Genomic DNA, 26,831 nt, shown 5'->3' with positions numbered 1-26,831 from the left:
AATAAATAAAAGAACAAGGTCAACACAAAGCATACAAAGTACACGATACATAAATCACTGTCATGGCACTCACCTCGTTAATCAGGATCCAGTGACAATCGAAGGCCACCAGGTTTGTCTCCACCACCTAAGAAAACACAAGACACAACATTTTCTTTTTAAATTGCGCATAATCTCTGTGACCAACAAAGGCAACAGTGGTCAGGCTTTTTATGATTTACAGTAAAATAAATTATTACAGACTTTCATATAAATTATACTGTCATTGTGAATCATGTCTTCTAAAGTGTGAATATGATGGTAAACAATTTAGTGGAAAGCTGCAACGGTGAAGCGTGAAGGTGTGAAACTCGACACAGAATTTCTATCAAAGGTGCTCAAGGTATCAGTCAAAAATCTTTTCAAACACATGCAAATGTAGTCATGCTTGCCTGTGTGTGACCCAAATACAGACTTCAACATCAAGTATTTTATCAGTTTACACAATTTAGGCAAACTTCTGAGGGGATTTCATTTGCTTTTCCTCCTGCAGTGATCTCTGTGTGTGCGAATAACACAAGACAATAGCAGGGGCAAACAAAAAATGCCTCAGAATTGTGTGTTTTTCAGCCTAGAGAAAAACAAAACAGTCTCCATGAAGTGCAACTTAAATATTTATATGTGTCTATCTAACCAGCAGCTACACAAATGTTAAACGCTGCAGTGAGGACACATTGGAAAAGGGCTGTCTACAGCAGAGAACAGAGAGAGAACAGTACTACAGTCAACGCTAAACCTTTGGAACTTCAGACATGCCTGCAGTACATTTGCACATATCGTACATTTCTATTAAAAGACTAATCTGCTCTGCTATATATAGCAGTAACAGTTCTTTGTGTGTGTGTGTGTGTGTGTGCATGTGTGTGTGTGTGTTATTCGCCTGTGATCACATTTAACAATGACATATGATATGAGGACATCAATGACATAATAAGTAGATATTTTTGTTTGTGTGTGTGTGTGTGTGTGTTTGAATAAAACAACAGACTTCTTCTCATTAGTATTCGGAGTATTTGGTATTGATCTATTTAAGCTAATCTAATTAGCTTTGTCTTTAACACAGTAATCTAATTCATTACTTTTACCAAAGTCAGTAATCACATTACACTTACTAGCCAAGCAATTAGTTCAGTTGTGGTAGATAAATGCTCGAGGTTTGCATCAGTGGCAGAAAAAAACAAAACACCCAAAAAAAGACAATTATGTGATGGGAAAAGGAAGAAACTGATAACGGGAACAGTAAAGGGTCTGCACTTATTAGCATTTATATATTATGCATACTATATTTATATCCCATTTAACCTTTTCTAGGATCCACAAAGAGCTTTGTTATGTGGTTCTCATTTAGCCATTCACACACTGGCAAAGGGCTGGAGCTGGCGAGGTGTTTACCTGCTTTCAGGAGCAACATGGGGTTTAATATCTTTCCCAGGGACTCTTTGGCACATGAAGGTGATCAGCCCTCCAACCCCATGACTTCTGGACAGCCTGCTCTAAAACCTGAGTCATGGCCAACCCCATGCATCTTAAGCAATGTCATGGTGGACTGCAAAATTAAACATTTACTGAACAGACTGAACAGAGATCAGAGGGTTGAGTATTCTTACCTTGCTTTTGACTTTCTTCTGTCAAAAACACTCACCTTTGCTTTTTACCTCTTTTGTCTCTCATTTTCATCCTCCCAGAACCACCCTCTAATTTTTGTTCTCTTATCGTTGCTCTCCCCTCACCTCTCATCCCATCATCGGGCTTTAATTACTCACTTCTCACTCTGTGACTGCTCCTACTCCTTTTCTTCGCTCGCTCTCAGCCCTTCTCCCTTCAATCCCAGAGTAAAAATAGAGTGCCACTCATATTATCATTAGCTATAATTGTCTAGGTGACTATAGCACATCACGCCATAAAACACTTTTTAAACAAAAGGCAACAGCTGGAGAGGGTGGCGGTGTGTGGCTAATAATGGTTTAATCTCCCACCGAATCGCCATAAAACTTATAACACAGAAGGCTGCTGTAAAACACTCGACAGAAAACATAGTTTCGACACAGACAAGGTGTAAGGCAGAGTGACTGAGCTGTAAGACACAATATTTTTCTTAATTTTTGTTTTTCTGTCAGAACCTCTGTTCCCCTCTACTTTCACTTATTCCCTCCATGTACGGGATCTGAAATGTAAGTAATGTGGTTTTTGTCGTTTTGTCCTGTCACAATGTTTCTGTTTATCTCCACTGAAAAATTGAATGAGCGGGCAGCGATAAAGGCAAAAAGGAGAGGGGAGAAAGACGACACCGGTTTCTCAAACTCAGCTTTTCTCGTCAGCTCTCTTTCTGGCTTAATGTCCTTTTTTGCGGTCCTCTCTCTTGGTATTAATTATGAGTATTTGTGTGGGATTGCTTGCAAAATTTCCACTTTTTAAATATGAAAAACTTTAATCTGATATTTTATTCAAGATCATGGGAAAGTGAATGTGCTTGGACTGCAACATTGCTAAGCCAGATAGTACGTGGGTAGTACACCACAAACAAAGTTTTTACAGCAGAATATTACTTTGTAATGAGCTGATAGATGATCTTCACCTGTCAGCAGTTTCAGTTTTGTGGTTGTCTGGTGTCGCTGCTTGTACGCAACTACTGCTGGTTCTGAAGTAAGTGCTTCCACTTTTCCCATTATGACCTCCCTCTAGTATCCGTATGGACAGATGTTTTAAGCTAATTAGTGAAATGGAAGATTCATAGAACTAGACATGACTCCTCAGGGGTTGGAATTGTTCAATACACTGTCTCAGACAAACACACACACATATTCACACTCATACACACACAAGAACCAAACACCCACAGCTACAACAATTACTGCTGCTAAGTCCCGAGGCTGGTTTGTCTGTGTGCTTGCCCTTGTGTATTTGTCCAGATGTACACACACTTACAAAACATCACAGCCTTCGTGCCACCAATGGAGGAAGGTGGGGGGGGGGGGTCACCTGGGCATCATTCCTTTAGTGATAGCAAAGAAATCCTTGTGACCTCTCGGACCACCTTCACAAAAGCTTCAATTCGCCACAGTTCTTCTTCTCTGAAGTCAGAAGATCGCACTAAAACCAGCTCCGTGATCTGAGACAAATCCAATCACCCAGTGTCAATATAAGTAAGCCTTTTCTTAAAGTCTGAAAGCACACACAGAGAACTAAGACTGATCTGTAACATCATGCTACAGTGCACACCAGTCTTGTACGTGTTTATCAAGCGGCCGTGGGACAGCCAAACACCGTTTTGATCCTGCAAATGACCTCTGCTCACCTGTCACTCCCGAAGGAGTACAACAAAGAGAAATTGTTGATTTTGGCAAATGGTTTAGCTTGACACACAAGTGTCAGGGTTTGCCGCTCACACAGAGGTCTGACTTGACAAAAGAGGGCGTATTACTAATATTTTACTCACACACGTTATGCTAATGCACACGCATAATAAATATGAGCCTATACAACACATTTTAGACAACTGTTCAAACAAACAAGGATATACGACTTCTTTTACAGACTGCTGTATATTCCCTGTATAGTGGGGCACTCTGTGTGAGAGGTTAAGAATGTAAAAGCAGTGGTATGATGCCTGAAGTGAGAGAGTGGGTGTTGTTATTGAATAAAGTGCTCTAAATTAAAAATTTGTTGTGTCATTTAATTTCATGCACTATTTGTGATCAAATCAAGCAAACAGCCTACAGCCAACCCTCCAAACTAGGCATATCCAGCTTCAGATTTGAACATGCAAGAACAAGCTGTGAATTTATAAACACACATACAAAACCACACAAAGAAAAAAAATCTATAAACACAAGCACAGTGATCCATTTCTACTTCTTCTTCTTTCACAGTCCAGCCCCTGTTGCATTACTTGTCTGGAAAGCAAGATGTGCTGTATGATTATGCGCCTACTGACACACACACACACACACACACACACACACACACACACACACACACACACACACGAACGCTGTGGTTCATCCAAGTGTGGTTTTTGATCACTGTAATTAATTTGTGTTCCTGTGCGTGCACATGTGTGTGCCGGTCTGCGCTTGAGTGTGGACATAGGGGTCTGTGATTACTGTTATCATCTACAACCCTTCATTCCACCTGGAATCATAATATGAAAGACACTTGCACTAGAACAGAAGAGAAACTTTAGGAAGACAGGAACAGATGAAAGAGAAACAAAGAGAAGTTTAAAAACTGATCGAGTGACACAATGCATTGTAACCAGTGTTTTACTTCATCTTTTTTATTTTCCGTATTTTGTATCAATGATATTTCCAGCTTTTTTTTTTCATCATCTACTTATCTGCTCAGCCACTGTGCTGCTGGAAAATTAAACTACCCAGTGATTTGAGAATGCTTAGTTAACCAAATAAAGTTATATTTGTGGCAGGTTTATTTTCTTACTTAAAATAATATGATGGAAATCAGAGTCAGGACTCAAAAAGCAGAATAAGAATTAAAATCTATTAAATCTAAATTATACACAGTAAAACAATCCTGCTGTGTTGCATTCATATGAATGGTTTCCAATTTGTTTATTACCAGAGATGGGAGTCTCTCTAGTTCCCACTTTTGGTTTTGATTAGCATGGTTGTCCCACTGTCAGATCAAGCTAGGGATACTTTCTACATAGTCATCTACCATTAACTTGCTCCTTCTTCAGCGACTCTTCCTGTTTTCAAATCTAAGTTACAAAACATATGAAAACTGCAGCTATACAAAACACAAAGCGGGCTTTTACTAACCCATTACCCCCATTTATTCAGCCCGCTACTCAGCCTCCCTGTGCATGAAATAAGCATTTAGCACACACCAACTGAAGCACTTTTCCCCGAAACATACAGTAACTGCTGTATGTCAGCACCTCACCCACATTGCTCCCACAGTGTGCTTTATGCATGACGCATGGTTGAGATTGTGTGTCTTGATGTCAAGCACGTCTGTGTGTACTGTGCTAAAAGACAAGATGGCAAGCAAAGGGTGGTGCATTATGACTGTGCTCAGCCTGAGCGCTGCCAAAAATGTAATCCACAGAGCAAAGCAAACAGACTTCAGCAATTACAGTGCTAACTAGACTTCTAATGTTAAGCCTCTTTTTGTGTGTACATAACTGAATTTCAAAGGGTGTCCCACACCACATTCACCCAAATACATCATCTTGACATTAGATCCTGCTTGTCCTCCTCTTGTGATACCTGCTTGTCATGTAGCGACATAAACTCAACTGACATGCATGTATCTCTGCATCTGGGATATGACAGTCATTAATGAAGCAGTAAATTATCATGTTAGATAGTGCCTTTGGGAAATAATACTGTGTATCCTGATTTACTGTATGTCTGTGTATGTAGAGAACAGACACACAAGACACATAAATACTTTTTACACAAGCAACAGACAGCTGTTTGCTAACACACAGTAACTGTTGTGTTTTCAAGACTTCGGTGTGTCTGAAAACCTGTAGTTATAAAAGTGACAAATCCTTTTTTTTTTCGTAAAAAACACTATCCAATAAAAACAGTCAGACCACACAGGCGTAAACTGTGTAGATGGGTGGCAAATTAAAAGAGAAAAACTGAAACCATTATATAGATCATGTAGTTCATTTATGCTGCGGTGAGCATTTTGCTGGCATTGTTTGGACCAACTTGTCCCCTTAGAGGAAAGGGTCACTGCAAATCAATACAAATCTGTTCTGAGCGATCACCTCTATGCTATGTTGAAGCATTTCCTTCCAGGATCAGTGGTCTTGTAATTTGTGGGTCACGAGGGGGTCAATGAAAAGTTTAGGTTTCAACTTTAAAGCAACCAATCAATTTGGTTCTTACTAGTTAAATTAACTAATACATTTCCAAGGCCATAGTTAAGACACAATCCAAATTTTAAAACACAAACTAAATAACAAATAATTATAACTGTGGCTTTTACTGTATTTACAGTACATGCTGCCAAAGGAAAACAGCCTTCTTTGTGCTGAACGCGCTTGAGAAAAGTGACATGAATCACATGGGTGTAAGACCTGTGCGATTCTTCCCAACAACTAATGACTCTAAATCACTACCATAACTGTTTAATTAGTTTGATCAAGCTGCGGTCACACGCCAATGAACTAAAAAGCCTATAACGGTTGTGCATGCATTGTGAAAACAGAGCGGTAGGTGGAAGAGACACAGAGATACTAAACATTACACAATGTGACTATGCCTGTGTGAGTATTAATTTGTGTGTGTGAGAGTATTTCACTGATTATTGTCTCTTTGGAAATCCAATTTGAATAGTTCTCTCCCGCACACAGCTGTCATCTTGAGTAGATCTCGCACTGTTCACCATCCAATTGCACAAGAGACTGCCATTGCTGATCAATTGCTTGCTTTTTGATGAAAACAGGGGAGAAAAGAGCAGCAGAGTCATTCACCTTTGTTGAATGCTGTCTGCAGATGTTTTTTTCAGCAGCAGCTTTCTCTTTCTTTTCTCACTTTCTGTCTTTCTTTTTCCTCTTTATGTCTGACATACTGTATAATGTAACGCTAGGACAGCAAAGGTCTTGCAAAAGTATGTGTTGTGACGGCAAGGAGTAGCAGGGCCAACATGGGAGGCATCTATCATCCTCAAACTGTGTGTGTTGGTGTGTGTCTGTGTGTGCACAGCGGAGCACACGAGACTTTGCGGGCACTGTATACGTGTGCTTGTCGGCCTTTCGGTTTATTGATCTGACCACAGATCCGAGCACTGCTGAATCCACAGAGAGATTGTATAACACACGCACAACAGAGCGTGCACGTACAATTGCACGCATACACCACAACCACCACCAGCAAATATAACGATGTCTATTCAACCTGACATTTAGATATGAACGGATCAATGACTGGAACAAATAGAATAAGCTGTCTTGATAGGCCCAAGGTACATCTTTGTCTATGCACATGTGTGTGTGTGTGTGTGTGTGTGTGCTTGTTCTTTATATTGTTATAGGACTTTAAATGATTTATAAGCTGCTTTCTCTTGGAGTACAGCAGAAAATGGGGTGTGGTCTTTTCATTTCACACATCACTATTTATGTCCACAACGTATATAAAATATTCCTCTGTCTCTCAAGTTATAGTAGAAAAGTGGCTATTACAGCAAGCTTGGTTCAGCTCACAAGCTTCCTTCTTTTCAAAGGTTCCTTTTATTTTTTTGGACTCTATTAAAAAATATTAGCAACTATGGAATTATGGAACTAATTTTATTTTCAGTCCAGTCGTGTACCTGACCATTTTCAAAGGAATCTGTTTTTCTGTTTTGTTTTGTTTTAATTTAATTTATCAGTTCCACCAAATAGGTAACACATATTATTTGTGTGCACATCATCACTCTGTCTCTAAACAAATAGCTCAATTTTTTTAATACATTCTGAGAAAGCCTTGCAGGGGTGTAGAGTGGAGTAGTGTTAAAAATACATTAAAATTTGGTATTAAAGGTCAACTTAATTTTTTAGTGTTTAAAAATAGACTAAAAGACTGATCTGAACTTCAAGTGATATAGTGTTTGTTGACAGTCCGAATGTCTGGAAGTGTGGGAGCTGATTGACCTGAGGCACCGACCAGAGGGCAGCAGGTCCAACAAGTGGTGAGCGGGGTGCAACGGGTCACGTGTGATGGCCCTGCTTTTCCTGAGACAGGAGGAGGCCTCAAAGGGTGGCAAAGGAAAGCCAGTGATATTTGGGGGGCAGTGTTAATTACAGTGTTAAAGCACAGCTTCCCTGTTCTCAGGTGTCCCTGAGCCTGAGTTATGAGTTTTTCTATTGGACATTTTTTTCTTGAGAGGTTTTGTTACTAGCAGACACAAATACACATCATTTGTTCCCATATCTTTTGTTGAATCTACAAAAAAAAATCTCACAGATAACAGACAGGAATAAAACAGTATTTTCGCACAAGGTGATTTCCAAACACCTATTAGCCAAATACTTGGCAGCATGGTGTGTAGTCTGTCCTAAAAAAATTGTGAAAACTGCACAATCATAGGACAAAAGAAGAAGCGACAGCATCTACAGCAGGTGAATCTGTATCTGAAAGTCATGTCCTTAAGAAATTGTAAAAAATCCAGCAAAGAGCCGACACAAAAACTGGGTGAAGTGAATAGCCCTTTACTTTATTTATCTACTGTTCACCAGATCCTTGTCAGCATTTGCTTACTGGCTCAACTGCGAGGAGTTCAAGTGAGTACAGAGAAAAACAAAGCAGAAGAGAACAGAACACAGGTGAATTAATTTTGAAACAGCAGGTTTATGCTAAATACATATGATTTTCAAAACACAGATACAGAAAGGTTTTTATTTCCAGGTGTAGCAAAGAAAGTAGTGATGCTGCTGCAAGTGAGCGCTCTAACCCTGCACCAAAAAGCCAAAAGGCAGAGGAAAAGTCTGTCTGAAGAAACTGAAACCATAATGTCCCAAAAAGAAGGCCAGACAATATTAAATACTTCTACCTTCTACTCATCTCCCCAGCTGAACAATAAAAATTGAGCTTCATTCATTGTGCCTCATTGAAGACTACATTTACTTAGCTATGTATCTGCATCAATGGCTTGTGAACAAAACACATTGAAATTTAAAATATGACGTCTCAACTTGCACAAAAAATATAAAATAAAAAATAACCAATACTTTAGCTTGAAGGTCCCCTTTATGGCTCAGTCTCAGTAGAGTTAATATAGTAAAGCATCCTCATTGCAAGTAGAAAAGAATTAATGGTTGCCCAGGGATTACATTTTTTTTCCTTTTTTTTTTTGCATTCAGTGACTGATTGAAAGCACTTGCAGTGACCAACTGGTCATCCAGAGGTTGATTATGCAACACTCTTAACCTCTGGATAACCACTTTCAATCACAAGGCGATTAAATGGGTCACCTGTTGGGAAGCAGCCTGGTTCTAAACAAACTCTGTTCAGCTCAGAGTAACTGCAATAACTCTCAGCCACATTGGGGAAGGTTTTCAAATAAGTGCTGTCTAATTTAAAAACACAGACAGATTGCGAACATCAATCAATTTGAGTCAGTCTGCCTCAATAAGCGTCATACATATGGGACTTTGTAATAGAGGACTCGACTCCCTTGGTTGCTAAGTGTTTGTATTCTGGTGGTATTTCTATATAAAAGCAAGGTTGCTAAACGTCACTTTACAGTTCAGTTGCTGTCCTGCAGCAACTATGTCACTATTTGTGGAGAAATTTTGAAATTTGACTTTCTGTTTAATGTGAATCTGCTGCAACATATTTGCAATTGATTAATCACAGTTAATTACCTAATTATCCCAAACAAATTGAATGCAATTAATAGCTTTAATCCACTCAACTCAATCACAAACTGACGGACTTAACATAGTTGCTCTGAAGATGGCAACTCACCAGGAGTGGCTGACGAACTGCTTCTCGACTGTGAAGCAACAATTTTAAATGCAAAGAAAGTCCAAGCTCATAGTACAGTCATGGTTTTTGTTTTGTTTTTTGGTAGTGCTGTGTTAACCAACCATAGATGGTTAACATGACAGTTTTTAGTGAACATCAAATGCTAATGTCATGGTTTTAAAGACGTTTACTGCTACTTATAGCTGTGACAATGTATTACTTATCCAAACTAGGACAAAAGATAACTTATGCTAACTAACTGTAAATAGTATTTACAGTACAGATGTATGTAAGTTATGATTTCACATATGTTATTCCTTCTGCTCCAAATATAACCAGAGAACATCCACTTCTGTCCAAGAAAATAACACGTTTGCATATGGAGTCAAGGAAAGTCACGTTCTGAATTAGTAACCATAATCATGTAATAACCTTACAACATGAACTTAAGCAATTACCAATGGGGAGAAATAAAGAGTTCATATTAGTGTCATGGAATGAAGGGCTGGTGTTTGAGCAAGTAAAGGGAATAACCAGCTGTATATGGTGGAGCAGCAGCTGCTGTGGTCCTCAGTTACACATCTGATGTGGTCTCCATGGGTTGAAGCATATGTTAAAGTTTTCAGCTGGAGGAGATGACCCCACTCATGCTTTGCAGTTAATTCTGTAGACCTTGACATACAGCAGGATTGGTAATTTTTACAAACTTTAATTTCTCCTCAGTTTCAAATGATGAAAAGACTAACTTATAAGGATATAAGGCCATTTAAGTACTGTAAAATGATGTAAGCAAACAATGTCAGCTGTGAAATTAAGTTACTGAGCTCACATTTTATTGACACAACCTAAAATTAACTGACCCTGTCAAAGTTACGAAGTAACTCCCCTGTAGTTAAGATAGTTTTGACACATAAATTCAACGTGTCTTTCGTGATTTGATCAGAGTAAACAACCTCTACAGTATGCCTTTTACTTCCAAAGACAGAGGGTAGTCATTTTGTGTTAAATTATCCTTGTCAAAAGACAACAGTTCATCTCCAACATGAGGCATCTGTACAGGAGCAAATCTATACCGTGTGGAATTAAAATAAAAACACTTGAAAGATAAAAGTCACATTTGGGTTATCAAAATAAATGGATGGAATGGCATGTGACCTTGTGCTGATTCATTGTGTTTTCACAGGAAACCAACTCTAAACAGCTGCAGCCTGTGCCTGAGGTGGGTGGTAATAAGTTACATTTACTCCTCTACATTTACTTAAACAGCTCTTCTCAGTAAATTGTGCTTGTTTTAATGCCACTTAGCTTTCAGTATGTACACCTAGGAACATTTTAACACAGTAATTGTTAGATCATTTTTTGTGTTATAAGTGCTCTTTAGTGAAAGCATTAGCACAGCAGTATTTTGTTGTTTGCATGCTGTGTGCTGTAGCAAACAGGCCTGTTCATGCAGGAGGCCAGAATTCGGATTAAAAGACACAGCTTTTTGAGCCACACACAAGACTTTTTGGCTCCCCATAGCAGGAGACATGCCATTGTCAAGCAGGAACAGATAGCAAGAATGATGAGACTTATTTTCTCAGCTATAACTGTACTCCATGTGCCTCACATAATAAGGGGCTTTTACTTCTAACTGACAAGAATTAAATGACTAGAGTAACATACAGTCCACTTTCAGGTTCTCATTGTTCTTCAGAAGGACTGGAATAAAAAATGCTGTTTAACCTTTCATTTGTCACTTATACCTCAGTCAAAAGCTGTTTTCACCTGAATTTTGGACAAAACCAGGGAATCAGATCATGATATTTTCCATAGCTGTCTTAAAAATGTCATTTAAAATGGTCCACTTCAGATACATTTACACCAGCTGGACAGAGTGCACAGCAGGCAGTGAATATGCCTAGCAGTAACTGCACTGGGATATTAGCCTCACTATTGACACACAGGTGCAGTCCAAAATGACAAATAATCTGCACTCAAAAACTGGCAGGTTTAACGCCTGATCATTTGAGCTTTTTCATGCACCTCTGTCAGGTTGTAATGAAGTTCAAAAACATCGGGGCTGCTGTGCATGCGTGGTGCTGAAATGGCCACACTTAGACTGCAGCTATTTCAGCGTATACCTGGGTATTACATCTAATGAGTACAGCATACTGAGACAAACTAAACAATCTCATTTAGAATTTCAATTACACACTTCATTTACAACAAGAACCTCCCACTATGCTCTTGATCAGAGAGCATGTAGGCTGCTTGATAAATAAGTTATTAAACACAACATGGAGGCAAAATGCCTTCTGCAAAAATCAAATTCACGAGGCACTGTGCCCTGAAACTAAAGCAAAGCTCACATATTAGATCAACTGACCCTAAAGACATATTACATCTTCTGCCTTCTCAATTATCAAATCATTTTAGTCCTCTATTTCCTGCTGGGCCTGTGGGAGGGAGACTTTTTGACACTGAACCTGATCCGATTACAGAGATGAGTGAGAAGTGGATAACGTAGCCGTCTGCAAGTCTGCAAACCATGTTCAAGTGCAGAATTTGTATCTTTTGCATCTGAGAGGAAAAGAGAGACACCCTCAAGTATATTCTGACAATCTGAAGTTTTATCAAAACACCATCAAGCCCTGTGAGGAGAATCTGTTTATAACAAAACACAGGGAAAGGGATAATGAGATTAAGGGACGGGTGGATAAAGACAAGAAGAATAGTAAAAGGAAAAAGGTGATAAATGCAACCACAAGGCAACAGTGAAAAGGCCACATCTTTCAGCCATCTTCAACTATCAGCTATCCTGTAAGCTCGTAAATAATAAGGTGAAATGCAACTGCTCTGGGAGGTCAAAACACCTTCCAAGCTGAGAAAAAGATCCAAACCACATAAGTTAAAACCACAGTTCACAGTTCAAATATGAAAAAGACTCAAGTTTATTTATAACTATATGAGATTATATACTTAACTGAATTTTAGTAAGGAAACACTTTTTGGAACTGTATTCTTCAGTAGTCAGACATTTTTATCTGTTAGATACTACTTGTACTGTCTGCAAAGAAAAAAAGACGACATTGCACAACAGTGTAAATGTCAGATGTTCTTCTTAAAAGCTACTATGTTGTTTGTGGCCATCCAGCCATACACAATAAGAGGCATTCGGGTAGGCAAGCCTCATTCTTTATTGTCAGCCATAAGTGGGGTACTGTACTTACAGCAACTCTGTGTTTTCTGCTGAAACATTGCATGCTTTTATCAGTTCCCTGTTACCCCCACCACCCCACCCCTCCAAGTCTTTCAACCATGATCATATTCCCATTTGTCCTTTTTCACTGCACACTCTTTCTGCATTCTTCCTTTTCATTTCTGATTTTATTGTGCTTCATCTCCCTCTGTTTCTCCTTTTTTATTCAACCCAGATAATACCATGTATTAACATCTACTACATCTTCAACACCATAAATCCTATTACAGGCTATGCGCAGAGAGATGGGAGAAAAAGTGAAGTAGAAAGCTTCTTTTCATCCTACTTATTCTATTATTTATCCCTAAACAATACACTCTCATCAGTGGGTGGGTATATCATGGCCAATCTTAAGTTGGGTAACTACTACTGTGTACTCCAACACACGCACTATAATTGGAGGCGGGGGAAGACAGTGGGGGTATATATACAATATATATTCTGATTTATTTCAGTAACTCACAAGGGCTGCAGAGCAAAAAAGCACTAGCATCACCAGCTGCTGCTCAAAATGGCAGAGTTAGAGTTCATACACCAGATGAGGTACTTATTGTTGCATCAGCATCAGAGTGTATTTGTTCTTATTCATTTATGTGCACAGAGCTTATGCATGCATATATGTGCAGCCTGTGTCACTACAGCCACATTCTCTTTCTGTTGGAAACACGGCACGATTAGGAAATTTCTCCCCTGCTATTTTTTCCCCGTCAAATATCTGCAACACTTCTCTAATACTCAGCATCTGACTTTTCCTAAAATTGTGTTAAGAAATGTCCCCTATTATAAATTGCCCAGATGAAGGCAAATGTGAAAAATCATTTATAGTTATCATTGCCAGCAGGTACAATTTACCCTGACCGTGCCTAGACCTTTGATTTGGGACATCTTGCATCGTGACATGAAACAGCAGTTTCTCACTTGAAGGACGGCCTGTCCACTGAGCACCACAGGAGGACTAATGATTTGCCAATTTGCGCCATGGCTGGGACCATCACCATTATTGAGCAGGGATATTTTAAATATGCTTGAAACCCAGTGTGTGAGCAGGCTTGACATCAGTAATAAATAAGAAGGCATTAGATTCAACAGCATATACTACATTGGTCTCCAGTAACCAATTAGAGAAAACCGAGGCCACTTTCCTTATGGAAATTGGTTTGAGTGCACAGAGTAATCAGTTTTAAGATAGAAACTGAGGATTCCTCCAATTCCTTTAAATTTTGTACTATTTGATTTAAAAAGCTGATAAATTTGCATATTTAAAATTTTTGTGTGGATATTGCAACACCTTTTGTGCCAACATTTGTGTTTATTAAACCAAAGCCCTAATAATGTCTCCATGTAATTACCATGTAAGACACAAGTCATAGGACAATCTTCAGTATGGAGACAATGTAAATCAGGATTGCACTTGCTCAGTGAATTATGTGAAGAAGAGTTTAATGATCAGGACATTTTAGGACTGCTGCCATTGTCAGCAATCCAAAAACTTCACCACAAACAGACCTACTGGAGGCAACTGTCGCCAACATATTGTTTCTTGTTTTTATTAATACCTATTGCCCTGCTTTATATCAGTAAAAAACACACATGCTAGTTTTACTTTACTTACACTGTTTTCTTGAGTTCAAATCACCCCCACACACAAGTGTAACCCAGTTCAGACGACACAAATGCATCTTGTAAGAAGTGTTATATAAATATAGTTTATTATTAAATTATTTTATTCCAATAGCAAATACAAAAGGCCCTGCATTTTTTAAGGATATCTTTGCTCGAGGAAACAGAGAAAAGTTTGTATGCTTGTAACTATGTTTTGAAAGTGGTTAAAAAAAATTGGGAGGGCATAGAGTGCATGAGGAGTGTGCAGGTGAGATTAAGCATCTATGTGTGTGTGTGTTTGCACGAGTATGTAGGTGCTTGTGTACAAAGCAGGAAAACAGAGGAAAGAGAAAGAGGCAACAGATAAGCACATTGCCAAACTGAAAAAAATGTGCAATGACAACCTTACACAGGCCTTCTCCTCCTATACCCAACCCCCGGCTCCTTCACCGCCACACACACCTGTATCATCTCTGAAGTACTTCCTGGCATCCCCATTAGTGGCTCCACTAGCAGCAGTCAATAGTGCTAACCTTTGGTGCTCTACACATACACACACACACACACACACACACACACGCACACACACACGTGTGTATTTATACACACACATACACACACACACACACACACACACACACACGCGTGTGTCAGCATCAGCCCTTTAGTTGTAATGCTCTGTAATCATTGTGCTCCCAGCTCCATGTGCACCGATAAAGCCTTAATGTCATCACACATCACACACACACGCACACACACCCTGTTTGTTAAGATAAGAACATAATGCCATCTCTGTCTGGTGATAAAGTTCAAGGAGCCCTTGAAGGGCCCTTTTAAGTGCACTGGAAAATGGTGAGCAGAAAATGCTATCTCTCCAGGTAAGCGTGTGTCTGCTTCGTGTGACACCAAACAGACACACGCAGAAAGTACAAATATTATGACATAACCTCAAAGGGACACGAACCTTCAATAGACCCTGCAACGAAGGAATACTGTAATTATCAACCTTGGGTTATTTTGTTGTGGCCATGTAGTACAGGTGGCGAGAAAGATTGCTTTGCGCTGGCAAAATAATAAACACACACACACATACACACACACACAATAAAACAAACTCCTGCTGGGTTGGCACAAAAGATACACACACCACAATTTAGGTTGCTTGTGGTAAATGTTCTCCATCAGAATGCTCAGGATGTTACAGTAGAACTGCACACTGACAGCCTATCCCCGAGGCTTGAATCCACACCGCAACCCTATAAATGTCATAAAAACAGCATTCCCCCTAAAAGTGCTGTTCATCTTTTCCATCATAGTCTGAAACCAGTGATGAGAGGTAGATTGGGGAGCTAAAATGTGGGGTCGGTTTTGTCTATGGCAATGTTGCAGCTGCACAAGCAAAAGTGGTAGACAGAGAACCTCCAGAGGGTGATTTAGAAAACTGCAGTAGAGGAAGAAGTCAAAAAGTCCATATGAAGACGTTTAAAGAGAGGTTGCACAATGAAATGTTTTTCATTCTTTTTGAGCAGTTGCCCAAAACACAAATGAAGCTGCGGCTCATTTAAGTCTTCCACTAAATCCACAATAAACCAGAGTTTGGTTTCATCATTATTATCATTATTATTATTATGTCTAGAATCACATCTTCACTGCCTTGGAGTTGTGGGAAGCAATGACACATGTACAGCTCACTCTATGCACTCATGTGAAAAACTAAATATACCCCATGATTCGCTAGCTTGCAGGGCCTCCTTTTGCAGCAATGACATCAAGTAAAAATGTTCAGAATCAGTCTTTCACACCCTTGTGGAGGCCCCACTCTACTGTAGAAAGTTGCTTCAGGTTATTGAGGTTTACAGACAATTTATCTGCACAGTTCTCTTAAGGTCCTACCACAGCATTTCAATCAGGTTGAGGTCTGTAATCTGGCTGGGCCATTGCAACACTTTGACACTCTTTACATTCTCTTATAAATTTGTTGGCATTGCATTATCCAATTTGGGCCAGTCTTTAGTTTTCAAACATACACCCTTTGGTATACAGATGAGTTCATGGACAACACAATGACTGCAAGATCTCCAGATTCTGTGGCTGCAAAACAAGCCAAAATCATCACCCTTCTACCACTGTGCTTGACACTTGCTATGGGGTGTTTGTACCGATATGTTGTGTATTTTGTTGTGTTTTTTTGTCAAATGTGGTGTAGTCGTGAAGCTTTTGCTCCAGAAGTCTTCAGACCTAAGCCTAACATTAAACATGCTAAATGAGGCTTGTGTAATATAAGGTTTAGCTCTTGCATTTGCTGTATTTTCTCTAAGCATTTCACAGTCTCTGAGGTAAATTTGCTGTAACGTCCACTTCTGGGAAGATCGTGGCATTGCGTAAACACATACATGAATGCTCCAGACCAACTAACTGCCAAAACGTCTGCTTTTATAGAGGTACCCACACTTGCAGTTTTTCAGCTCATCAAGTGCATTTATATTAGCTCGTATCATTGGAGAAACAGTAAGAATGTACTTTGTTTATGATAGGACTGCAGTTCTTTCAAAATTTACACCTATTCAAAACATCAAAAGTTGCTTAGAAATGTTCTTCTTCACGTGGCTATATGTTGCAGATCCACATCCTTTGACTATAGGCCAGATATTTTGACAGACTTTGAAGACTCATTTATCAAATAATTTCAGTCTGGCCATTTTGGCCAATACTATGCTGTCTGGTCTAAGAGGGATATTTTCTTTCATATCTTTAGGGAACCGCTGAGAAACTGACTGTGTATATGTCTGTGCTTGATGACACAATCTAAATGTCACTTCACGGAAGGAGGAACACCTAAATGCAGCACTTTATTCAGGAGACAAATTTGTCTGTATGTGTTCACATTTATTGACTCTCCTTTGTTCTTGCTCCTTCAGCGTAAGAGAGCACATCTGTGTGTTTTCTCCCGCAGTGTTTACCTCATCCGTTTATTTCATCTTCAAATGTTCACCCTTCACATTCTACATCATCTGTTTATATCTAGTTTTCGACGTCTTGTCTCTGAGTCACTCTTAATCATTCTTCCAGTGACCTGTACCAAGAAGTAAATACAATTTTTACAGTCATGAAAGTGCCAGGCATGTACTATAAATCAAAACTAACCTGAATAATCTATATTGTAACTGACAGAAACTCAATAAGTTTCTGTCTTCCCTACAATAACTTAAATCACCACATCTCTGCTCCTCTTTATATCCCACCCCCACATGCCACTTTTTCTACCAGAGTTGCTCTCTTGAGATCTTTTTCATTCTCCTTTCTTTACACACCCACCTCCTTTTCACAATAGTCACCTTTACATAACTTTGCTTCGTAAAATAAACTTCATTGCCCTTCACTCGACCCTTTCCCTCCATGCTATTCCATCAAGAACTACTTTCCTATTTTTTACGCCGTCTGCTACATGTCCCATAATTATAAGGGTCAACATTTGCTCCTCAAGCTCCATTGCCAAAGTAAAGATGCCAACAGAGCAGCAATCTGTGTGTAATGCCAAGAATATGAAAACCTAAATAACTCGAACAACTCACTCAAACTACCCACAAATCATCATGATAATAACTGTCATTTTCTAACCTTCAATTTTATTTTGACAAGGCCCAGCAATATTTGAGTGGTTAATATAGGAGACATTCAGTAAAAGTTTACTTTAGACTGAGAGAATGCAAAATGGTGCCCTTCATGTGTCAGTAAGCAAAAAGCGAAAGAGGAAGCACGTGGGAAGATACGAAAAGGGGGATTATATTGGAGTTTATTTTCAACAATATTGAGTCGCAGTTTGTATATTTATGTGCTGGCATTCCTCCAAAATCCTTTAATTTCTTGTACTATTTGATATTTACTCAAATAGTCCAGTAATACTGTGGTTCCCAGTATAATTAACAATTACTGTGTCAGTCAGCCAGAGTATGAATCTACACCAAAGTTATTAAATCAAACCACTGAATGCATTCATTAATACGCTCAGATTAGCCATGACATCAATCTATCTTGTAAATCGATGCATAATGAATGCTTGCTTAGGAGTTCTTTTTCATTCCTAATATAATATGAAAAATGAAATATAATATACATGTAATACAATATGTCCTGTAGAAAATGTTGTCTTTTTTTAACTGTAATTGACAGCATACATTGTCTCTCACAAGCATATATTTCATGGCCCTTTGGTCCAAAAAGAATCAGGATAATTTATTACAAATTGTGGAAAATTTATATGCAGAGTGTTGATGAGAAAATACATATTCATTAGTGGCAATGGAGCAGGGCAGAATCACAACACCTGATTTAAGGCTCCATTTGCAGTGGAAACCTCTTAATCCCGTCCCCTCGGGGATGATTATAGCAAATGAATTAAAGGGGACATGTAATGCACATTTCCAGATCCATATTTTCATTCTGGTGCCCCACTGGTGTATTTTTTGCATGATTTACAATTTAAAAAGACACATTTATCTTAAAATGGCCTTCACGTATTCTCTTGGCTCAGCCTCTGTCCAAAAAAAAAAAGCCACTGCAGTGTAATTGTTTGTAAGTCTTCAACCCAGTAAGTCCAATCTATTCTGATAAGCCAGTTTTTAAAACTTGCCCTTGTTTAGGCACAAAAGTATAAAAGATTCTCTGTGCAAACCAAAGTTAATGATTTATGATGCACAAATGATCTGAGTCATGACAATCTATTTAAACTGACCAATTATATGCTTCCCCTCACTGAAATCAAAATAGATAAAAAAATTCTCAAAACAATTGTCCTTTGGTAAAGTATTGTCCACTGTCAGCAGAATTTACAATGAATGAATTGCCAATGAAGCACCAATCTAAAATGTTTTTAAAAAATCCTATAACAAATTCCATTGTGGCTCATGACCTGAATTTCACCCACCGTCACCCCTTTCAGAAAAGCAATTGTTCTCACTGTCTCTCATTCCACTATTTCTCTGACTGTTATTTCTGATAATGCGTACCATTATTTTAAACGGGTAAAATCAGCCCCAACCATAAGTCATTATTTTATATAATAGCTTTTTTAAAGGCTTTTTGTTTGATTAAACTGTACATTTAATATACCTGTTTCATCGCAGACATTTTGACTCATTACAGCGAGAAAGCGCAGTTGTAATAATGATGGCTCATTAATACGGTTATATTAAGCGCCCAAGACATGACAGTGAATCTGTATGCACCAAAGAAGGGCCTGCCTCAGTGGAGCACAGCCATTATTACTACCCCCCGCTTTCCCTACTGTGATAGCTGAAGACATCTGCTGTGAGAAGGGTTTATATAAGCATGTGGATGTATTTTAAATCAAAGAGAGTCAGAGGAAATCAACATCTACATCTAAAAGTCCAACTTTTCTACCATCTCATATAGTAACAGCTGCACAGCTGATGAGTCAGTTAGGTATTCATTTGTCAGCATAAACTTTGTTACCACACAAAATAATGCCAAACAAAGTATAGCGGAGGGAAATGTTATACATACAGTACAGTAATCCGTCACCTGTGAAATGCCAAGATGCAGTCAACCGAATTTTACCACATTTATCCTAAAGAAAGAATTAAATTAAATGTGTGTCTGTCTGCGTCAGTTCAACTTATATTAGCTATATCTTCCATATTCCTACATTTTCGGAACGCAAGGAGATTTTTTTTTTGGACAGGCCGTTAGCTGCCACATGCTGCTGCACTTCCTGAGGGTAACTGCTCTTTGTGGATTTAGCCAACTACAGTGATCACAGTGATTAGATCACAACCCAATATAAGGTTTATGTGACAGGTGCAATAAATTAAGCAGTATTGGTAATTACCAAAATCATTTTTTGTTTCTGCCGTGGTTAAACAACCAATATGAGCAAGTTCATGATCAAAATGATATTTTCAATGCTAAAATATAATCATTGTTATCCATAAATGTTCAAATGTGTTGTTTTACAAAAATCCAAAGAACAGAAATATTTTTTTAATTAAGATGCCAAATAAAAGATATTTTCTTGCAATCCAGAAAGTGACTGAATGTTATCTTTAATAAATTTTTGACTTCGCAGAGAAGTCCAGTGAACTAGCTCAAATTTGGGGATAAAAACATGCTGGTCATAAACAATTTGTGTGTAATGATGCGTGTTCACCTGTTTAAAATACTGCATTTGAAAGCCATGACTTTTGAAAAAATGTAAGTAAAAACAATGAAGCAAGAAACATAAAAATATAAAAAACCCAAAACAAAACAAAAACAACAAATAAAAAGTTGCTCCATAAGATTGTTTTTCAGCTAGCTAGATGCAGAAGTACTGTGAGGGTGTACATGAGAAAGGGAAAAAGTCAAATTTATTTATATAGCACATTTAAAACGACAACCGTTGACCAAGGTGCTGTACAATTAAGATAATTAAAAGAAATAAAAACATAGATAATAGTTAAGAAAAAGAATCATAAAATTGTAAGATTTGAGTGAGAAATAAGATAAATAAAAGTAACACAAGCTCATTCTGAAAAAGGATGAGTGACTAAACTAAATCAGTGGCTTGAGTAGAATGGTAAATGGCCTGTATTTGTATAGCGCTTTACTAGTCCCTAAGGACCCCAAAGCGCTTTACACATTCAGTCATCCACCCATTCACACACACAGTCACACACTGGTGATGGTAAGCTACATTGTAGCCACAGCCACCCTGGGGTGCACTGACAGAGGCGAGGCTGCCAGACACTGGTGCCACCGGGCCCTCTGACCACCACCAGTAGGCAACGGGTGAAGTGTCTTGCCCGAGGACACAACGACCGAGACTGTCCAAGCCGGGGCTCGAACCGGCAACCTTCCGATTACAAGGCGAACTCCCAACACTTGAGCCACGATAGCCCGTAGAAAGAGAGTTCCAGGCTGCACCATAAATGAAATGGCTTCATATGGCTTTATAGTATTTTTTATTTAATTTATATATTTATACATTGAGTTTGCTATTTTACAACTACAGGGTTTATCATTTTAGAATAGTAAAAAATAAATTTATATTAGTTACAATTCACCAATACACAGTGACTAGAAAACATTGATTAAAACATCTGAATAATTTAATAATTGCAGGATATCAGCATTATGGGAAACTTAATTTGAAAGAATATTATTTTGTTTGGGTTCAGCCTATCTGTAAAAAAAAAGTATATAAAAAAAAATAACAGCGCTCCATATTTATCATATTAAACATGTCACAGCCTAAATGTTAAAATTCATCAAACTGCCTGCTACAACAACGAAAGTAACACATTTAAAAACATTATTTATTGTAGACATCAAACAGTGAAAGTTTGTAATTGCACTTCAACTAACCTGCAGTCACTCTCAATCATCTACCATCTGTTCTGACCTGCCCCAGTCACCCTGCTCATCAGACTCCGCTTCTGAATGTGGGAAGCTCACAGCTCTGCTCACTTCAGTTCTGGTTTTCCTGCTTCCCTACGCAGCAAAAAACCTGCCCAGTTCTCCATACATTTAGTCATCCACTTTGTGATATCCATTCAAAACTCCAATAGATATTCATCTTTTTTCAAAGTCTAGTCCCCATTATGTTTATCTATCATCAGATTTTGCAATTGAATTAATTCTAACATTAGCGCTCAGAAAGATGTAAAAAAGAGGAAAATGCAAACAGATAAAAAAGACCAAAAAAACCACCCTTGAAGCTGTTACAACAACAAAAAAAAGAGCCACATAACTGTACTATACCAACAAATTTCACAACTTTCCAAGTTCCTTGTGTGCTTAATGTTTTTTCTTCAGGCTTTTTACAGACATGGCAGAGGAGGATCATAGATCATGAGGCCTTTATGTACCATTTCTATGTGAAATTGGAAAACTGTCAGCAAAAGAGAGATTACACAGACATGAAAGTATGATCAAGGATACATAAATAAGAAGCAAGCTGTCCCAGGTTGGTATTATAATTCATCAAGTGACTGAGCCAAGGCAGGGAAACAGCCAGCAATTCAAGATGCATTATGTGTATTATGCTGGCTTTCTTATTGTGTAGAATACATAGAATGTTTTAACGTTCTACCTCCCCCTATTCTGCTGACATATACTTTTCACCATATGAAATACTCTTGTCCTCGTTGATTCATATACTCTACATTACCCAGTTGTGTTAGTTCAATACTGCCTCTCTATTTTAGATTTTTTTAGGCATAAAAGACAACCAGAGAAGGCTTTACTAAAGAAAAAAAAAACACTCTTGTAGTGGATGGAGACTTCAGTGAATACATTATTCAACATGTCCTATAAAGAATATTTTTCTTCATGTTTCATTTGTGACATCTGTCATCTTTGGAATAATCTCCAACTTGTTTGATGGTCCTTCAAGTAAGAAATGTCAGTTACAGAGAAAATAGTCCCAAAATGTCAACGTTTTAAAATTTTAACACTTTAAGATCAAATGGCAAAATTCATATTTTCAACTTCTTTGCATATCTAATATGAAGTCTCTGTGTGTATGTGTTGAGGCAGAGATAAGGATAGGCAGAAGACCAGTTTCTCAGAGTAAATTCTGACTCACTGTATTATATACTAGTACATTTGTTCTTAACAATAAATACTGACTCATTAGTTCATGCTTTATCTGCAAAAACAAAACTATTAGTGGTGAAAAAAGTGCTGACTGATGCACAACTGGAGAGAAAAGTTTTCTTTTTAAAGAACAGGACCACCTAGTTATCACTTATGGTGCCCTATCATTTATTGTTCTTAATTTATGGAGCAATTTTAGTTATTTATTTTCTGTTTTCTACTTTTTGACTACTTACCAGCTGTGTTACTCTTGCTGCTTTAAGAATCAACTCAAGCTGCACGTAAGATGAAAGTTGCATGAAAGGAGCATAAGAGGGGAAATCGCCTTTCATGTCTTTATATTATCCTCTTATTGGTTATTTATTTGCACTGAGTCCAGGGAAATCACAAAGAGTAATATTTTTAATAGAAAAACAGTCCCAGGGTAAAAATCCAACTTTACTCTTATGTCTACATGAAGTGGATGGAATAAGGAAATGAATGCATCGTCAAGAAACCTTGCTGCCAGTGGCTAGCAACTCGACCATATGTACCAGATTGAAAAAAGGCAACAGAGCAGGAAAATGTTAAATAATGCAGAAAATTGAATGGGAATGTTGGGCTTCAGATTAGTTTGTGTGGTGAAGTGAAAGGATGTGCTTGGAGGAGGATGTTCTGCTGAGAATTCAGAAGATGCTGGACTATAATCTTCACAAGAAGGGATTTAGAAAAGGAAGGATGGATGAAAACAATAATCTGACAATTAAAAAGAGATAAGCCAAGAGGTACACTTCACCTTATTGTAAATTTAAACAGGCAACTGGCAAAATTGTTGCTTTAAGTTATGATCATGACGTTAATGGTGATTGAACAATTTAGTGGCTATGTAATGACATACTTAGTTTTCAGATTAGTTCCAAATATGTTTGCATTCGGTAACATGGTAATATCTGCCACCGGGTACAAAACGTCCTTGTGCAGCTTAAAATGTAAGTGGACAGCAGTTAAATTGAAAAAGTAGAAGAGTTTAGTCGTCAGAGGAGTCAAAGAAGGTGAAGAGGAAGAGCGACAGAAACTCAAAGTAAAACAAGAGTTAACCTTGGACAGTGAGGCATAGATCAGGGCAATAGTATAAAAGCATTACTAAAGCATTGAGTGTTCCCCAGAGCCCAGTGCCATTTAAAGGACTCAGAGAGCACAAAAAAAAATCCTTCTCTGGTCTCACAAGATAAAAATGTTCTCCAATGTTTGTTTGTTTTTTTCCAAGCACTATCTCTCACAAACACCAGACATCATCACCTGGCTGGCTAACACTATCCTTACAGTGAAGCACAGAAGTGGCATCAAAACACTGTGTAGGGTTTCTCACCAAACAGGGTCAAAGTGCTTAGGGGCTAAACTGAGGGATAAATGCAGCCAAACACATAGAGGTCCTAGAAGAAACCCTGCTCCACAGTGACATGAGATTGGGATGATGAATTACTATTCAGCACCAGAGTGGCATTAAGTAGTATTGCAACACTGAAGTAGATATAAGACAGTTGTCTTGTCCTCAAGTGGCATAAGCAAAGCTTGTAAGAGCTCCCACACAGATGTCAAAGCTCAGTGCCCTAGATGAAAATCCAAAATGTCATTTACGTAAATGATATTTGGATCTTCAATACACCACAAAAAAATAAAAATAAATCTCTGAACTTTTGAACTTTTTTTTGTGATTTCCTGCCTCTTTGGAGCTAAAAGAGGCCACCCAAACACATGAGATATCAATGGAAAGCCCAGGATGTCCTCTATTTAGTACATCGGGACTTAGTAGGGAAGCTCAAATAAGTCAAAAGATATACATACAAAGATCTTATACAAATATATAAACAAATGTCCATTACAGAGGACATGAATGAATAGGCTGGTTCTCAGGAGGATATACTTGAGAAATGGTAATATGGGTTTTTAGGCTCGATTGACGGAAAAATGGTAATTTCACTCATCTAAAATTAACCTCCTAGGACCTGGTGTCCACATATGTGGACATCACATTTTGGGTTGTATAGACCAAAATACAAAATCTTGCTCTACAAGGACCTGATATCCACTTATGAGGACAGTATACTGCCACTGTTCTATCGAAATTTAAAACAATTGTCCCCAAATCTGGATCTCATTTTTCTCAGAAACAAAAACCAGGTAAAAAAAAACAAAAAAAAAAAACTATCAGCCTAAAATAGGAAAGAGAAATTAAAAATGCAAGCCATGAAAGAGTTCGGGTCTTAGGAGGTTAAACTCACAACTTGATGGCCTCTGGATTTTTTTTGGTATACTTTCAAAATCAGTATTCAGAGCAAAAAACTTAATGCTGAATTGTTAAAGGTTGTGGTGGGAGACTACAGCAGAGAGCCACAGAGCCTTTGGTAAATGGGCTGGATCACATATAGTGCTTTTCTACTCTACTTGAGGACTTAAAGAACTATATACAACATGCCTCATTCATCCATCTAAGTGATTTATGTCTAATATTCACATACATTGACACAACCAAGAAAACTTTCTGAATAGTAGGTGATCTGCTGCTCCATCTCCTTAGTGATAGCCAGCTCTGACATAAAGCAACATATAAATAACACATTACTAAACAGCAAATTACGAATGAATCATGAATGTATACGTCAAGCATTCATTCTCACTTGAAACATTTCCACTGGCTTTGCTCCTCTTTATCACAAAATCATCACCAATAAGTACTTTAAACGAAAAGACCGAAGTTTCTTTTGAAAGATGGTAAATTTAAGCAACGTTACGTTGTCTTAAATGTGTATCATTCTCTGCTCAATCATCTTATACACCTTTCTCTCTCTTTCTGTCAAGTCTTGTTATTTTGCAACAGCTTTCAGTTCACATCCACCGTAGCCTAGAGCATCTGGGTGGGAGGTGCTTTTCATGACAAATGACCTCACAAATAACTGATAGAGAGAAAAAAAACAACATCCCACTCATCTCTCGCTGTCTCCATGACAGTCTGTGTCTGTCTCTCAACCGGTGTATATGTTTCTCCCTCCCCGAGCATCCTCCCAGGTAGAGTGAGAAAGAGACATCTGTGACCATCAATCTTATCCACCAATATTTACCGTCTCCCGACACTTCATCTCAGAAACCCCTTTCCACTTGATGTCTGACTAAATTAGATTAAATGACTGCTTTGTCAACCTTCCCAAAGGAAAGAGAGAGAAACTCTAGAAAACTAATCTGGGTTCCAGTCACACACTGAAATTGAGGCGGGTGCTTTCATATTGTATAATAGCCAAAGCAATATTCCACACCAACTGTAGATCAGATTTTGTAGTTTAAATGAATAAATTATAATAAGGATGCATTCCATCATCGGTTTACATTTTGACTCTATGTACTGTTTTGCTTTCTTTTTTTTATCGAAGGCCTTTTTTATATTTAAAAATGAATCCCAAGGAACGTGTAAAGACAGACAACCCAATAGATGAGAGATTAAAATAAATTAATTTTGCCTGTTTGACACCTATCCCTGCCTGACTGTTCTCTATGCCTCAAGGATCCTCTCTCCTGTTCCCCATTCACCCAGCAGTGATTCATGTTAGCAAGTAAACCAAAGTCAAGATAAAATGAAACAAGGAAATAAATAAAAAAGCAACCATTCAGTGATCTGAATCAGAATCAGAAGACAAGGGGCAATTGACAGGTGACATAACCTGTTCAGTCAGAATAACTTCAACAAAATGCATATTTTGTGACTTTGAACTGGAATCCCATTATCTGGTTACTGGTTACCAGATCATTATCTATATAATGGGCAAAAAATAAATGAATAAATACTTTTGGTTACTCCTTTGGTTATATTTTTGATTTGGGAGATTTTATTCTTTCTCATGAAACCTCAAAAGGATTTGTGTGAACTTCCAGGACTGAAAGAGGGATCTCTCATTTGTTGA

General features: G+C 38.2%; 1 protein-coding gene across 3 annotated transcripts in view; it reads right to left on the bottom strand.

The window, feature by feature from the left end:
• Positions 1-26,831, bottom strand: part of grid2 (glutamate receptor, ionotropic, delta 2) — a 523,204-nt gene that overhangs the window by 172,685 nt on the left and 323,688 nt on the right. For all 3 annotated transcript variants that reach the window (XR_014801858.1, XM_084947220.1, XM_084947219.1), the window contains exon 5: positions 74-127. Coding sequence is in view for 2 of the 3 variants with exons in the window: in XM_084947220.1 (XP_084803346.1) it covers positions 74-127 (54 nt within the window). In the remaining variant the exon portion in view is untranslated. The remainder of the gene's footprint in view (positions 1-73; positions 128-26,831) is intronic.

The sequence above is a fragment of the Perissodus microlepis genome, chromosome 12, assembly GCF_051167445.1.
Source record: "Perissodus microlepis isolate ML-2025 ecotype Zambia chromosome 12, ASM5116744v1, whole genome shotgun sequence".
Classification (NCBI taxonomy): domain Eukaryota; kingdom Metazoa; phylum Chordata; class Actinopteri; order Cichliformes; family Cichlidae; genus Perissodus; species Perissodus microlepis.
The sequence above is the reverse complement of the archived record's forward strand: the minus strand, read 5'-3'. Positions and strand labels throughout refer to the sequence as shown.